Source organism: Ceratotherium simum, chromosome 40, assembly GCF_057802395.1.
Source record: "Ceratotherium simum simum isolate JZ-2026a chromosome 40, ASM5780239v1, whole genome shotgun sequence".
Lineage (NCBI taxonomy): Eukaryota > Metazoa > Chordata > Mammalia > Perissodactyla > Rhinocerotidae > Ceratotherium > Ceratotherium simum.
In genome coordinates this window covers 4,702,089-4,719,804 of record NC_141939.1, presented here as the reverse complement: position 1 = coordinate 4,719,804, position 17,716 = coordinate 4,702,089, and the positions used below count along the sequence as shown (strand labels likewise).

The 17,716-nt window shown below is 37.2% G+C and overlaps 1 protein-coding gene across 2 annotated transcripts in view; it reads left to right on the top strand.

Annotated features, from left to right (window-relative positions):
* TMEM131 (transmembrane protein 131) overlaps window positions 1-3,172 on the top strand; it is a 217,628-nt gene extending 214,456 nt beyond the window's left edge. Inside the window, exons 40-41 of one of the 2 annotated variants that reach the window (XM_087426181.1) lie at window positions 561-718; window positions 2,082-3,172. In XM_087426181.1, the coding sequence (XP_087282307.1) occupies window positions 561-718; window positions 2,082-2,366 (443 nt within the window). In that variant the 3' untranslated portion in view covers window positions 2,367-3,172. Of the gene's footprint in view, window positions 1-557; window positions 719-2,081 lie in introns of both variants that reach the window. The other variant, XM_087426180.1, reaches the window with a different exon arrangement.
* The last annotated feature ends 14,544 nt before the right edge of the window (window positions 3,173-17,716 follow it).

Genomic DNA, 17,716 nt, shown 5'->3' with positions numbered 1-17,716 from the left:
TCTTCTGGACACACCCTCAGGGTCCTGGCACAGCGTGCCACGTCGAAGGAGACCCAGCAGGAGGCTCCCGGAAGGGTCCCCCTCTCCCCCCACCACCAGCCCAAATGTGTGGTGAAACAGGCTCGATGCCGTGTGAGCCCCAGTTGGTTTGTGTTCCACGGGAGTTATTTAAGAGCTTCGAGAAAGGATTCTGTATCTGAAATACGACTCCTGGCTGGGCTGAGGCTCCTTATTTTTCCTTGCTGTCCAGAATTAGAAGCGAGGATGTGAGTTTTGCGTTAGCTGTGATTATAATATTCAAGCTGGGGGGTGTTTACCTGTGACGTCATCCAGCTATGGGGATGGGTGAAGTGTTCAAATCCTGTGTTGTGTGCTCAAGTCCTGGGGACCATCCCCTGCCCCCTGTTCCCCCTGGAGTGTGGTGGGAGCTGAGAAATAAGTGTGACGGCCCCAAGTGAGCAGTGGGGGGATATGTGCCGCTGAGTGAAGCCCTGTCTCAGCCTGGGTGAGCATGGCAAAATCAAATATGGACTTGACAATTGCTTCGTTATTTTCAGAAGTTTTCAGCAAACTCGGGTTATCTCGGTCATGCAATCAGGCCTCCCAGAGGAGCTGGAATGAGTTTAGTAGTGGCCCTTCATACCTGTGGGACTCTCCAGCGACGGATCCCAGCCCTTCCTGGCCAGCCAGTTCCGGTTCCCCAACACACACAGCCACAGTGAGTACTCAGGCCTGGGCCTCACTGCTCACTCGTCATTACTGCCACGCCATGTCTTGGATGGCACCAACACAGTTATAAGCAAACAATTAGCAGTGTGGAAGGGGTGGGTCGGTATTTTTATTGTCTCCGTTGCTGTATCTTCATATTCTGCCAAAGTGACCCATCAATATTCTTCGGAGCCATTGTAGTCAAAAAATTGTGGGAAGAACAGCTGAGAAGCTGTGGGGTTGGTCTCTGAATTCTCTCCTCGTAGAGCCCGGTCGTTTCAGCCTCTTCCTGACCTGTAAGTTAGACCACAAGGGCGGCTGTGGGCCCTTTCTACCATGCCATGTCTGAGGTCAGACAGTGACTGAGTGTGGCCCCCACTGTCTACATAAGGCAGCCCCGCGAGCCCCCCAGAAGCCCACTGCTGCGGGGTTGCATCTAGTTTTGTTTCTGAGAAGCACCTGTGTCTTCTCTTGAGCTTTTCTAGTGTGCATTTGTTTGCTTTTCAGCTAAATTTTTCTGCAAAGATCATGCTCCAAAAAAGTATTCTTACCAAGGAAAATAATTACTGGTTTAAGCTTTCACAAAATTATGACAGAAAAATGTGATCCCACTGTGATTACTTCATTCTCAGGACAAGTAAATTAGACAAGCATGGTTTAATGGTAGATATTTTAGTTTCATAGATTCCAAAGTTTGTCTTTACTTGTAATCCTTCTGGCTTTGGTTTTCAGAGTATCTTAACCGTTCTTTAAAACAGGGGTCAGGGGCCGGCCCCGTGGCTTGGTGGTTAAGTGCGTGCGCTCTGCTGCTGGCGGCCCGGGTTCGGATCCTGGGCGTGCACTGACACACTGCTTCTCCGGCCACGCTGAGGCCGTGTCCCACATACAGCAACTAGAAGAATGTACAGCTATGACATACAACTATGTACTGGGGATTTGGGGGGAAAAAATAAATAAATAAAATCTTTAAAAAAAAAAAATAAATAAAATCTTTAAAACAGGGGTCAGGAAATATTTTAGGCTTCCCAGGTCCTACTATTTCTGTGGCGGCTGTTCAGCTCCACCCTAGTGGTGCAGGCGTCGCCGTAGACAGCAGGTGAACCAATGGGCTTGGCTGTGTCCCAGGGACGCTTCCATTTGCAGAAGCAGGCAGGGCTGGATTTGGCCCACTGGCTGTAGTTTGCCAGCCCTTCTTTAGAGTAGCAGAACCATCTGCTCAGACTCTGGGATGGCTATATGTGTAAAACATTTGTTTTAAAATAAATAAAGTGAAAGACTTGTATGGCCTTTTCCAGCCTAACCTTCACCACTTGACCGTGTGCCTGCCGGTCTCAGCGCTAATGCTCCCTGCTGTACGTTTTCTGTTTTGTCAGTCAGTCCTTGGCAATGCCAGTGGCTTATGGTCCACCACTCCATTCAGCAACCCGATCTGGTCCAGCAGTCTCAGCAGCGCCCTTCCCTTCACCACTCCAGCAAACACGCTGACAAGCATTGGCCTCATGGGCACAGAGAGCTCCTCTGCTCCTCATGCTCCTTCCGCCTGCAGTCCAGCTGATGACGTGGGGCAGACCTACAACCCGTGGCGGATATGGAGCCCCACCATCGGAAGAAGAAGTTCCGACCCTTGGTCTAATTCGCACTTCCCTCATGAGAATTGAAATTAGGCATCAAAAATAAAATAAAATAAAATAAGTGGGGGCCCCTCGTCTAGATCACGGTATGCCAGTTTTTGAGACATCTTTTTAAGGCTCTTACTGCGTAGCTTCCCACTCCCCACCCTCCTCATCTTTGCAGAACAGACTCCAGCAGGGCAGGCTTGTACCACTCGCTTCTTTCAGATCTTTCTTGCGATTATGATAATGAGATTTGCTGTTGTGCTTTTAGAGAAAAGTCTAGACTCAGCCACAAACTCTAATAAGACCTGTACGTCTGAAAACCTTAACTGTTACCAAGTTTCCACCGTCTTCTTCCATTCGTTATTTATCTGTATGAACAAATTTGACATTACAGCTGAGGAAATAATTTGAGTTGATTCAGAAGTCCTGGCATGTGACAATTTTATTAAATTACCAAGTTTGGTTTTTGATAATTTTGCAATATTACGTGCCAAGCTCTAATTTTAAAAATGTATGAGGACTTTGTGCTGGAAAATACAGAGTATTTTTTTAAAATAAGGCTGTCTTTTCAGTCTCATAAAATAAGGCTGTCTTGGTTTAAAAGCAGATTACAGAAATGTAAGTCAACTTTAAGAACAGTGAATGAATGTAAAAACATTCTGTTGAGACCATATGCATTTTCTGTGCTGTTTGTACTTGAGGTATGTAGCATTTGTATACCTGAATTTATTTTAAAGATAAACTGAAATGCACATAGCCAAGTCTTGAACTACAAGATTGAATGTGTATTTCTTAAAAATACAACTTTGTGTTGTACTTTGAAATAAATGATGCTTTTTTCAAAAGCCTTGAGTTGTTGTCTGTCTTGTTTTTTTACATGCAAGATGCATTTATTTGGATTCTCTCACACCAGAGTAAAGCATTCTCTCATTGCCTTCTTCTGTAGAATTTGATTTATCATGCTGGAACCCCTTGTGGTCTGATTAAATCCTGTGTATCTCCATGGTAATTACTGAAGGTCCTTGAAAGAAAAAAGTCTACACACCTAAAATTTATTTTTCCTTTTAAGTAGAAGTGTGTTGACCCTTTCCCAATTTTAAAACTCCCACAGCTCCTCCAAATGGTACGTGTAGAGACTACAGACAGCAGGCAAGTTCATGGTGCCACAGGGCATCAGTTTGGTTTAGTCTTTCAGGAAGTCTTGCCCACTCCAGCTGGCTCTTGTCACCCTTTTATTTCCAGTCTGTTTTAAAGCTAGCCTTTGGACACACAGCCTTTGCTGGGCAACCAGGAGATGCTAAACATGAACGTTCTTGTCAATTACATCATGAAGAATCCACCCATCCCCAAGCTAAGAGTGGTTTAGTTGAAACACTGTACAGAGTGATTTTTGAGTCTGACCTTCCTTTGCTTTACACCAAAACCAGCCACATCGCTGTTCCCACCTCTGCTCTGCCCCTCAGGCACACCAGACTCCAGTGCAGTCAGAGCTCTGGGCGCAAGGCAGATGGCGGACCTGGACCTTGTGCAGTCTTACCAGCAGGGTCTCCTGTGCGCACTTGGAAATTCAGGACATGTTTAAGGCTTGAGATCCTCTTTCTACACCAAAGCAAATGATAAGGTGATACACAGCTATGAAAACAAGTGAGCTTCATATTAGCCCCCATTTACAAAAGAAAACATTTTGTTGGCAAACTTTACCTCAGTAAGGGTCTCTCAGGGTTCCTAAACTTGCTCCTTTAAAGAATTGCCTGAGACTCCCAGATGCCTGCCTTTGTTAAGTTCTAATTTCACCCCATGCTGCTCTCATCAGCAGGACTGAGCAACACCATATACGTGAAAAGGGGAAGAAGTAGAAACAAGGGTTTCTGCTGTTACCTGGGTTTTCCAGATAACGCTCAGCGTGGGTAGCGGCAACATGCTCACTGCCAAACCCAAAGCTTTGATGGGATTCAGTCTAACAGTTTACGGTGAAAAACTTGTTAACACAATGGTTTGCTTCGTACTAGGCCAAGGTTAAGTGTAAAATTAAAAGTTTTATGTATATATATATATAATTGTATAAAATAATGAATGTCTTTAAACAGTTTAATTTTATAAAATTCTTAAAACACTACAATTCATGAACACTTAATATGTTAACACAATTTTAACATCAAGATTAGTAACTAACTTTAAAAACTTAGACCTAAATTAACTTATAAATAATAATCTTTAAATAGTTGTATAGTTTCTGAAAAGAAAAAACATACAAAAAGAATTAATTTTAATTTACCTTTATTCTTAAAATGTCAATAGATTAAGAAAATAATGCAAATACTTTTAGATGATAGTATATGTTTATGCCATCTCAAAATTATAAAGTAATATGAGATGAGTGCTTATAAAATATTAACAGTTTTTATATTTCTGGAAGTCTTATGTCTGAAGAAAAAAGTACAAGTCAGTTACTGTTCTAGGTCATAATTAATGTACATGGTTATACTGGGTACAAGTCGTTGCAGATACATTCAGATGTATGCCCAGGACAGTAGACGATGTGCGTCTCTATTGATTTTTTTTTTTTTTTTTTTTTTTTTTTTAGATTTTATTTATTTATTTTTCCCCCAAAGCCCCAGTACATAGTTGTCTGTCATAGCTGCACATCCTTCTAGTTGCTGTATGTGGGACGCGGCCTCAGCATGGCTGGAGGAGTGGTGCCTCGGTGCGCACCCGGGATCCGAACCCGGGCCGCCGGCAGCGGAGCGCACGCACTTAACCGCTAAGCCACGGGGCCGGCCCTCTATTGATTTTTAAAAATTGTTACAATTCATCCTAATAAATTTAATATAATATGTAGTATTACTTAATATGCCAAAAGTTGATTATATTTTAAAACTATAGTTAAAAACTCTAAATCATTATGTCTTAGGTGGTACATATAAAAGAACAATAAAACGAATTATAATGCTCCTAACATAAACACTCAGTAAATTTAGTATTAATAAAAAAAATCATTGTTTTTTATATCTTTATATGCCTAATTGCATACAAATAAAGGTATATTAATAGATCCTTTTAAAATTTTTCTTACGTAAATAATGTACCAAAGGAGTAAAATTAGAGTTTGGGTTTTTCATGTAAAATGATGTAAATTACACCAAATGAAAAAAAATTCCTTTTTGTCACCAAATTATTAACTCTCAATGCTTTTTTACGTACCGTTTTTAATTTTGTTAGAGATTCTTTTGATTTAGCACTGAGTTAATTTTATTTGTTCCTATTTAAAAGTACTATCACAGAGTTAAATTCAAAAGTACTATCACAGAGTTAAATTCATCCTTAAAAAATATAGACCAATTCCAGAAATTAAATCCTCTCAGTTCACAGATATTTTCTCATACCTGGGCAAATTGGCAAAAAAATAAGAGCAAATATTTATACTGATAGTCTAAATAAAATGTGTTTGGGGGATAAGCCACCTAATTTGAATGCTTTAAAAACAAAAAGGCTTCCAACCTTGACAAAAGCCTATAAAGGTTGAATAACCAAGACATTTTAGATGCTTTGATACTGTCTAAGAAGATAGCTATAATAACAATAAAAGAACACTAAGATCCAGACCCTAATGGTAATGCTTGTGCTGACACCATGCTAAAGAAACCAGCTTAACCTAGAGAACTACTCCTGTAATCTCACTGGTGAGAAAAGGTGGAGACATTCAGAAAGGCTACTGGTAACTGTCAGAACGTGCCTCTGATTAGGAGAAAAGAAAATGAGAGAAGTTAACGGTGTGCATTACTCCTTAGGCTAGCCTGCTTACATCACCAAGAAAATTTACAGTGGAGTCTAACAAAATTCTTGATATTACCCATAATTGCAGAGATAAATTGGCAATGTTAGAAATATTGCTAAAGATGTCTCTAACATATGTCCACCCTGTGAACGAAACGATCCTGACAAATTATAAAGGTGGACATGGGCGGGAGCCAGAGCCTTGAAGGCCCTTCAGACTCGTCCAAGGGGCCTTGATACAAATGCCTCCTGCCAGGGATTATAAATATGTTCTGGTTATTGTTTATTTTCACTAGGATTGAACACTTCCTTGCTAGAGAATGAGAGACCTAACTAATGCAAAAACAAAGTGCTTTAATTTGTTTTCCAACATGGAAAATCCCCACCTAGCTCTCTAATGACAGAGATACTCATTTTCCTAGTACTGTTATTAAGAAACACTATAAAGTTCTCTCTTTAATCCAGAAACCTCACTGTCTTTATCTTCCGCAATCATCTAGAAAAGCAGAACTAATGAAATTTTAAAAGTAAAACTGGACTACTTATCAGAAACCTTTGAAATTCTGACTTAAAAGATTACCATTAGCATAGTGTTCATAAGATCAACCACCTCCAGGGACCACATGTTACCTCCTTATAAATTAATAACATGCCACCTCATACACTTAGAAATTTCACCCCAATCTTAGACACTACGTGATTACAAACATTTCATTTCCAGCTTTATCTCAACAGATACAAACTATATATCCAAAACATCCACCTCTACATGATCTATAGCTTCCATACCAAAGGCACACAAAGAGGAAATTTACCCCTATTATACTAAATAATACTTATCTCCCCATATAATCTGTGCTTCAGTGGGTCACTGCTTGTATCTGTCTGCCACACACTCACCCTGTGTGTTCAGGGTCACTGTTGGATGTTCTCAGATATTTACAAATACCCTCCCTCCAGTAATCCATTTTTAAAATGAATACCCAATAATCCAAAATAAAATTATCATAGGCTATTCAAAAAACTTCCAAAAGGGATCATTGATTTGTACTTCATGCATACTCTGTAACTATAATTCCTACCAAGGGAACAAAACAACTAGAGATGATGGTTCAAAATGAATCAGTAATCTTTGCTGAAGTCATAAATGAAGCCCTTTCTGCTCTGAAAGCCCAACAAACTAAGTTCATTCTGTAGAGTTATGAAGGACAATCATACAGCCCTTATTTTCCTCTTAGCTAGCAAAAGGCCAGGTTATGCTACAGCAAATACTTCTTTTTTACACTTATGTAAACACTACATGGAAACTAGCAGCAGAAAATATTCAGCAGAAAATTTGCAGGCCAGAAGGGCGTGGCATGATATATTCAGAGTGCTGAAAGAAAAAACTGCTAACCAAGAACACCCTACCCAGCAAAGTCGTCCTTCAGAATTGAAGAAGAAATAAAGAGTTTTCCAGACAAGAGAAAGCTAAAGGAGTTCATCACCACTAGATGGGCCCTTACAAGAAATATTAAAGGGACTTCTTTAAGATGAAATCTAGGGGCACTAATTAGTTACAGAAAAACATATGAAAGTACAAATCTCACTAGTTAAGGTAAACGTATAGTGAAATTCAGAATAATCAAATGTTGTAAAGGTGGTGGGTTAATCACTTACAAAGCTAGCATGGAAGTTAAAAGACAAAAGTAGTAAAAATAATTATAAAATAATTTGTTAATGGATACACAATATAAAAAGATGTAAATTGTGACATCAAAAACACAAAATGTGGGGAGGGGAATAAGAATGTAGAGCTTTAGAATGTGTTCAAACTTAAGTTATTATCAACTTAAAATAGACTGTTATAAGTTTTTATGTAAGCCTCATAGTCACGCAAAAGATAAAGGAATCTAAGCATATCACTATAGAAAATCATCAAATCAAAAAGAAGAGAGCACGAGAAGAAGAAAGGAACAAAGGAATCACAAAACAGCCAGAAAACACTAAAATGATAATTAAATACATACCTATCAATAATTACTTTAATTACTTTAAATGTAAATGAACTAAATTCTCCAATCAAAAGACAGAGTGGCTAAATGGATCTAAAACAAACAAAAAAAAGACCCATCTGTATGCTGCCTACAATAGACTCACTTCAGATGTAAGGACACACACAGACTGAAAGTGAAGAGATGGAAAAAGATATTCCATGCAAATGGAAACAAAAAGAAAACTAAGGTAGCTATACTTACATCAGACAAAATAGACTTTAAGACAAAGACTATAATAAGAGACAAAAAAGGTCATTATATAATGATAAAGGGGTCAATCCAATGAGATTGGAGATAATGAGAGAATATAATATTTGTAAACATGCACCCAACATAGGAGCACCTAAATATGTAAAGCAAATACGAACAGACCTAAAGGAAGAGATAGACAGCAATAAAATAATAGTAGGGGACTTTAATACTCTACTTTTGTCAATGAATAGATCATCCAGACAGAAAATCAATAAGGAAACATTGGCCTTAAATGACACCATGTAGACCAGATGGACTTAACAGACATATGCAGAAAATTCTATCGAAAAGCAACAGAACACACATTCTGCTCAAGTGTACATGGAACATTTTCCAGGATAGATCCCATGTTAGGCCACAAAACAAGTCTTAATAAATTTAAGAAGACAAATTATATGAAGCATCTTTTCTAACTACAATGGTATGAAACTAGAAATCAATTACAAGAAGAAAACTGGAAAATTCACAATATGTGAAGATTAAACAACATGCTACTGAACAACCAATGGGTCAAAGAACAAATTAAAAGAGAAATCAAAAAATACCTTGAGACAAATGAAAATGGAAATACAGCATACCAAAACTTATGGAATGCAGCAAAAGCAGTTCTAAGAGGGAAGTTTACGTGATATATGCCTACACCAAGAAACAAGAAAGATCACAAATAAACAACCTAACTTTACAGCTCAAGGAACTAGAAAATGAAGAACAAATGAAGCTCAAAGTTAGTAGAGGGGAAGAAATAACAAAGATCAGGGCAGAAATAAATGAAACAGAGACTAAAAAGAAAATAGAAAAGATCAATGAAACTAGGAGATGGTTTTTAGAAAAGATAAACAAAATTGATAAAATTTTATCTAGACTCACCAAGAAAAAAAGAGAGAGGATTCAAATAAATAAAATCAGAAATGAAAGAGGAGACATTACAACTGATACCACAGAAATATAAAGGATTATAAGAGACTACTATCAACAATTATATGCCAATAAATTGGACAACCTAGAAGAAATGGATAAATTCCTAGAAACATACAACCTACCAAGACTGAATAATGAAGAAATAGAAAATCTGAACAGACAATTACTAGTAAGGAGATTGAATCAGTCATCAAAAACCTCCCAACAAACAAAAGTCCAGGGCCAGGTGGCTTCACTGGTGAATTATACCAAACATTAAAAGAAGAATTAATACCAATACTTATCAAATTCTTCCAAAAAATAGAAGAGGAGGAAACACTTCCGAACTCATTATATGAAGCCAGCATTACCCTAATACCAAAACCATACAAGGACACTACAAGAAAAGAAAACTACAGGCGAACACCCCGATGAACATAAATGCAAAAATCCTCAACAAACTATTAGTAAACTGAACTGTATTGTGTTCAACAATACATTAAAAGGATCATACACCATGATCAAGTAGGATTTATTCCAAGGATGCAAGGATGGTTCAATATCCACAGATCAATGGACGTGATACACCACATGAACAAAAGGAAGGATAAAAATCATAGGATCATTTCAATAGATGCCAAAAAAGTATTTGACAAAATTTAATATCCATTTATGATAAAAACTCTCAACAAAGTGGGTATAGAGGGAACATACCTCAACATGATAAAGGCCATATACATTAGCCCACAGCTAACATCATACTCATTGGTGAACAGCTGAAAGCTTTGCCTCTATGATCAGGAAAAAGACAAGGATTCCCACTCTCACCACTTTAATTCAACATAGTATTGGAAGTCCTAGCCAGAGCAGTTAGGCAAGAGAAAGAGATAAAACGCATCCTAATTGGAAAGGAAAAAGTAAAACTGTCACTATTTGCAGATGACATGATATATACAGAAAACCCTAAAGACTCCACACCAAAAAACTTAGAGCTAATAAACAAATTCAGTAAAGTCACAGGATACAAAATCAATGTACAAAAATCAGTCGCATCTCTATATACTAATAACAAACTATCAGAAAGAGAAATTAATCCGTCTGGTTCATTAAGTAGTAGATAATAACAACAATAAACAAACACATAGGGACAGAGATTGGATGGGTGGTTACCAGAGGGGAAGGGGGGAGGGAGGAGGGTGAAAGGGATAATTCGGTACATGTGTGTGGTGATGGGTTGTAATTAGTATTTGGGTGGTGAACATGATGTAATCTGTGCAGAAATAGAAGTATAATGATGTACACCTGAAATTTATACAATGTTATAAACCAACGTTACTGCAATAAACAAAAAATTTTAAAAAAAAAAGAAAGAGAAATTAAGAAAATCCCATTTACAATTGCATCAAAAAGAATAAAATACATAGGAATAAATTTAACCAAGGAGACAAAATACCTGTACACTGAAAACTGTAAGACATTGATGAAAGAAATTGAAGAAGACATAAAGAAATGAAAAGATATCCCATGTTCATGGATTGAAAGAATTAATGTTGTTAAAATGTCCATACTACCCAAAGTATCTACAGATTCAATGCAATCTCTATCAAAATTCCAATGGTATTTTTCACAGAAATAGAACAAACAATCCTAAAATTTGTATAGAACCACAAAAGACCCTGAGCAGCCAAAGCAATCTTGAGAAAGAAGAACAAAGCTGGAAGCATCATGCACCCAAATTTCAAACTATATCACAAAGCTATAGTAATTAAAACAGTATGGTATTGGTGTAAAAAGAGATACATAAATCAATGAAACAGAATAGAGAATCTACAAATAAACCCATGAATATATGGTCAATTAATCTATGACAAAGGAGCCAAGAATATGCCATGAGGAAAGGACAGTCTCTTCAATAAATGGTATTGATAAAACTGGGCAGCTACATGCAAAAGAAGGACACTGGACCACTATCTTACATCACACACAAAAATTAACTCAAAATAGATTAAAGACTTGAATGTAAGACCTGAAACCATAAAACTCCTAGAAGAAAAATATTGGCAGTAAGTTCCTTGATGTCAGTCTCAGTGATAGTTTTTTGGATTTGACACCAAAAAGCAAAGGCAACAGAAGCAAAAATAAATGAGTGGGAGTATATCAAACTAAAAAGCTTCAGCACAGCAAAGGAAACCATCAACAAAATGAAAAGGAAACCTACAAAATAAGAGAAAATATTTGCAAATCATATATCGGATAAGGGGTTAACATCCAAAATATATAAAGAACTCACACAGCTCAATAGCAAAAAACTAAACAATCTGATTTAAAAAATGAGCAGAGAATCTCAATAGACATTTTCCCAAAGAAGACATACAAATGGCCAACACGTAGATGAAAAGATGCTCGACATCACCAACCATCAGGTAAATGCAAATCAACCACAATGAGATATCACTTCACACCTGTCAGAATGGCTATTATCAAAAAGACAAGAAATAACAAGTGTTGGCAAGGATGTGGAGAAAAGGGAACTCTTGTGCACTGTTGGTGAGAATGTAAATTGGTGCAGCCACTATGGAAAACAGTATGGAGCTTCCTCAAAAAATTAAAAATAGAACTACCATATGATCCAGCAATCCCACTTCCAGGTATTTATCCAAAGGAAATGAAAACACTAACTCGAAAAGATATCTGTACCTTCATGTTCATTGCAGCACTATTTACAATAGCCAAGACATGGAAGCAACATGTGTCCATTAGTGGACGAATGGATAAAGAAAATATGGTATGTATGCACATGTATATGTGTATACACACACACACACACACAGATATACATACATACAGAATATTATTCAGCTATAAAAAAGAATGAAATCTTGCCATTTGTGACAACATGGCTGGACCTTGAGGGCATTATGTTAAGCGAAATAAGTCAAACAGAGAAAGACAAATACTGTGTAATTTCACTTATATGTGGAATCTAAAAAAAAAAAAAAAAAAACACTCATTGATACAGAGAACAGATTGGTGGTTGCCAGACTGGGAGGTGGGAGAGCAAAAGGTACAAATTTCCAATTACAATATAAATAAGTTACAGGATGTAATATTCAGTATGGTGACCATAGTTAATAATACTGTATTGTGTATTTGAAAGTTGTTGAGAGTAAATCTTAAAAGTTCTCACAGGGAAAAAAAATTGTAACTATGCACGGTGATGGATGTTAATTAGACTTATTGTGGTGATCATTTCACAATATATACAAATATTGGACCATTATGTTGTACATCTGAAATGAATATAATGTTATATGTCAATTATATCTCAATAAAAAAATTTTAAATAAATAATAGCAATTTCTATTTTTATTGGTCACTGTGGTAAGTTATTCCAAGGCATTTCAAAACCTGCTTTAAACTTGACAAAAACTAGCAGTTTCTGATGGTTCGTTACAAATACTGTACCAATACACCAAGTATAAGGGACTGGTCCCCCACTGTGACTGAGTTAGGATTAACCCCATCCTCAGCCTCATGAATAAATATTCCTCACATAGCCGTTGCCTGTACTAATAAGCGATCAAAAGGTAAGACATGCGGGCCCACAGTAGATTATCGCACACCATGTAGAAGTGTAGTGTCAAGCAGAAGCCACATAACTATTGCTTTATCAGCCTCTCCTTATGGATCAATAACAGGCCACCCATTAATTTGGAAATTTCTCCCTCAGTATTTTCCATACCTGGGTTTTAAATCTAGGCCCTTGGCTTCAAGATCATTGCAAGGACTAATAGTCATTTTGTTCCTGACAGTTGTCTGCGTTACAATTGGCAGATATGACCCATTCAGGGTCTTAAATGCTATGGCGCAGACTGTCACAACCACCGATGGTTCAAGTCATCCAACAGCCGAAGGGAAAAAAAGGAACCTGACTGCCAGTACAGACTGTGTTCAATAGACACTCCTCTGACTGCACTCTTTTTTTTTTTTTTTTGAGATAGAATTCACATAAAATGAAATTCACCACTTTCACCATTTTAACCCACACCCATTAGCAGTCACTACCCACTCTCCTTTCCCCACAGCCCCTGGCAGCCACTGATCTACTTTCTGTCTCTGTGGATTTGCCTATAACTGACATTTCATATAATGGAATCTTATGATATGTGGCCTTTGTGTTTGGCTTCTTTCGCACAGAACAATGTTTTCAAGATTAATGGATGTTGTAACATGTATCAGTGCCTCATTCCTTCTAACAGCTGAATAATATTCCATTGTGTGAATAGATCACATTTTATTTATCCATTCCTCAGTGGATGGACATTTGGGTTGTTTCCAATTTTTGGCTATTACGAATAATGCTGTGTATATAATGCATTCATGTAAAAGTTTTTATGTGAACATATGTTTTCAATTCTTTTGGGTATTACCTACGAGTGGAATTGCTAGGTCTTATGGTAAATCTATTTAACTTTTTAAGGAACTGCCAAACTGTTTTCCAAAGCAGATGCACCATTTAACATTCCCACCAGCAAAATATGCGGGTTCCAATTTCTTCATACTTGTTATTGTTCATTTTTTTGAAGTGTTATCTCATTGTGGTTTTGATTTGCATTTCCCTAATGATTAATGATGTCGAGCATCTTTTCGTGTGCTTGTTAGCTATTTGTGTATCTTTAAATAAATGCCTATTCAAATCCGTTGCCCGTTTTTAATTGGGTTATCTTTTTATTGTTGAGTTGTTAGAGTTATTTATATATTTTGGATATTAGGCCCTTATTAGATATAAGATTTGCAAATACTCACTCCCATTCTATGGGTTGTCTTTTCACTTTTGACACACTTTCTTGCACAAAGTTTTTAAGTTTGATCAAGTCCAACTTCTCCATTTTTTTCTTTTATTGCTTGTGCTCTTGGCATCATATCTAAGAAACCATTGTCTAGTCCAAGGTCACAAAGAGTTACACTTATATTTCCTTCTAAGAGTTTATAGCTTTAGCTCTTAAATTTAGGTCTTTGGTCCATTTTGAGTTAATTTTTGTATATTGTGTGAGGTAGGGGTCCAATTTCATTCTTTCACATGTGGATACCCAGTTATTCCAGCATTATTTGTTGAAAACACTATTCATTCCCCATGATGGTTTGTTACCCATATAAAAAATCAATTGACCACAGATGTATGGATTTATTCTTGGACTCTCAATTCTATTCCATTGATCTATATGTCTATCCTTATGCTATTACCATGCTGTTTTAATAATGGTAGCTTTGTAGTAAGTTTTGGAATCAAGAAGTGTGAGTCCTTCATTTTTGTTCTTTTCCAAAATTATTATGGCTATTTGGGGTCCCTTGCATTCCAGATGAATTTTAGGATCAGCTTGGCTATTTACACACACACTCACATGCACACACACACACACAAAGGCAGCAGGAATTTTGATAGGGATCACATTGAAACTATAGATCAATTCGGGTACTATTGACACCTTAACAATATTAAGTCTTCCAATCTGTGGACACAGGATGTCTTTCCACATATTTAGGTCTTCCTTAATCTCCTTCAACGATGTTTTATAGTTTTTGGTGTACAAGTCTCTCACATCCGTGGCTAAATTTATTCCTAAGTATTTTTTTTTTTTTTTTTGTGAGGAGGACTAGCCTTGAGCTAACATCTGATGCCAATCCTCCCCTTTTTTGAGGAAGATTGGCCCTGAGCTAACGTCAGTGCTCATCTTCCTCTACTTTATATGGGACGCTGCCACAGCATGGCTTAACAAGCGGTGCATCAGTGCGTGCCCAGGATCCGAACCCGCGAACCCCAGGCCACTGAAGCAGAGCGCGCACACTTAACCGCTTGTACCACTGGGCCGGCCCCTCCTAAGTATTTTTTTTACACTATGGTTAATGAAACTGTTTTCTCAATTTCCTTTTCAGATTGTTCATTGTTAGTGTGTAGAAATACAACAAATTTTTGCGTGTTAATTTGTATCCTGCAAGTTTGAACTCATTTATTAGCTCTCATAGGAATGTGTGTGTGTGTGTGTGTGTGTGTGTGTTCTTTAGGGTTTTCTATATAAAATATCATGTCATGTGTGAGTAGATATGGTTTTACTTTTTCCTTTCCAATTTGGATAATTTTATTTCTTTTCTTACCTAATGGCTCTGGCTAGAAATTCCAGTCCAATGTTGAATAACGCTGGCAAGAGCAGATATCATTGTCTTGTTATTGATCTTGGGGGAAAACATTCAGTCTCACACCATTAAGTATGATGTTAACTGTGGATTTTTCATAGATACCGTTTGTCAGATAGAGTAAGTTCCCTTCTCCTGGTTTGTTGAATGTTTCTATGATAAAAGGGTGTTGGATTTTGTCAAATCTTTGTGTATATTGAGATAATCATGTGGGTTTTTTCCTTCATTCTGTTGATGTGGTGTATCACATTGATTGATTTGTTTTCAATCAATCTTGTATTCCTGGAATAAATCTCACTTAGTCATGATGTATAATCCTTTTAATATATTGCTGGATTGGTTTCCTAGTATTTTGTTGAGGATTTTCACACCTATATTCACAAGGGATATTGGTCTATAGTTTTCTTGTGATGTCTTTGTCGGGCTTTGATTTCAGGGTGATAGCCTCATGGAATGAGTTAGGAAATATTCTCTACTATTCTCTTTTTTGGAAGAGTTTGAGGAAAAGTTAATTTTTCTTTAAATATTTAGTAGAATCATCAGTGAAGCTATTTGAAGCTAGGCTTTTCTCTGTTGGGAGTTTTTTTATTACTCACTCAGTCTTTTTGCTTTTTAGAGGTCTAGTCAGAATTTCTGTTTGTTCTTGAGTCAGTTTGGTAGCTTGTGTGTTTAGGAATTTGTCCATTTCATCTGGGTTATATAATTTGTTGACATACAAATGCTCATAGTGATCTCTTATAATTCTTTTTATTTCTGTAAGGTCAGTAGTATTGTTCCCACTTGCACTCCTAATTTGACAGCCTTCTAACCCCATTGAATCTAGAGCAAACCTCCAAATCATAGACATATCCTCAAATGACCTAATCACAGGTCAAATCCTATAATAGGTTCTTTCTCACGTGCCGTAACTGGAACACAGCAAGGTTCCTGATGGTCTGTATTCTCCCTCACTGCAACAAAGAATTTGCTCGAATTGTTCAACTACAGGTATGCTCCTGGTGGTCGTTGGCTGTAAGGCATTGAGAAGTAGAATATATAATGGATACAGGGACTGTGGAGTGGTCTGGCCTAGATTTCAATCCCAGCTCTGCAAACTCTTGGCACACTCACTGCTACGCTCTTCTCCCAGTTTCCCAGCATGGATACAGGACTATCTTATCTCAGAGGAGGCTGGTGAAAAACAAAATGTGATGAGGCCAAATAAATAAGAAAATAGTGCCCAAAAAATATTTTAAAAAATTATATTTTTTAATATAATTTGTATTTTAGAACAATTTTAGATTTACAAATATTGCCAAGATAGTACAGAGTTGCCATATACCTCACACCCAGTTTCTCCTATTATTTACATCTTACATTAGTATGGTACATTTGTTGCAATTAATGAACCGATATTGATACATTATTATTATTAACTAAAGTCCATATTTCATTCTGATTTCCTTAGTTTTTACCTAATGTCCTTTTTCTGCTCCAGAATACCATCCAGGAGACCATATTACATTTGGTCATCACGTGTCCTTAGGGTCCTCTCAGCTGTGATAGCTTCCCAAACTTTCCTTTTTTTTTAATGACCTTGACAATTTTGAGGACACTGGTGAAGCATTTTATAGAATGTCCTTCAAATGGGATTTTTCTGGTGTTTTTCTCATGGTTAGACTAGAGTTATATGTTCTTGGGGGGAAGACCACAGAGGTTAAGTGCCATTTTTGTCACATTATATAGGAGTGTATACTATCCACATGACCTATTGCTGTTGATGTTGACCCTCATCACCAGGTTGAGGTAGTGTTTGTCAGGTTTCTCCAATGAAATGTTACTGTTTTTTTCCTCCTTTCCATGCTGTACTCTTTGGAATGAAGTCACCATGAAACTCAGACTTAAGAAGCGGGAGTTATGCTCTACCTCTTTGATGATGGAGTATCTACATAAATTATTTGGAATTCTTCTGCCTGGGAGTTTTGTCTCTTCTCTCCCATTTATTTATTTATTCAGTTATTTATTTGTATCAGTCTGGGATCATGGATTTTTGTTTTATACTTTGGGTTATAATGCAATATTACTCTATTTATTTTATTGTTCAAATTGTCCCAGCTTTGGCCATTGGTAACTTTTAGTTGTTCTGTGTTTCTTTGGCATGCCACATTATTGCCGGGGTTTGTGGGGGGAGAGGGGGTCGTGAGCACTTCCTTATTTTATAGCACTATAAGAATCTTCAGTCTGATCTTGTATATTTTCTGC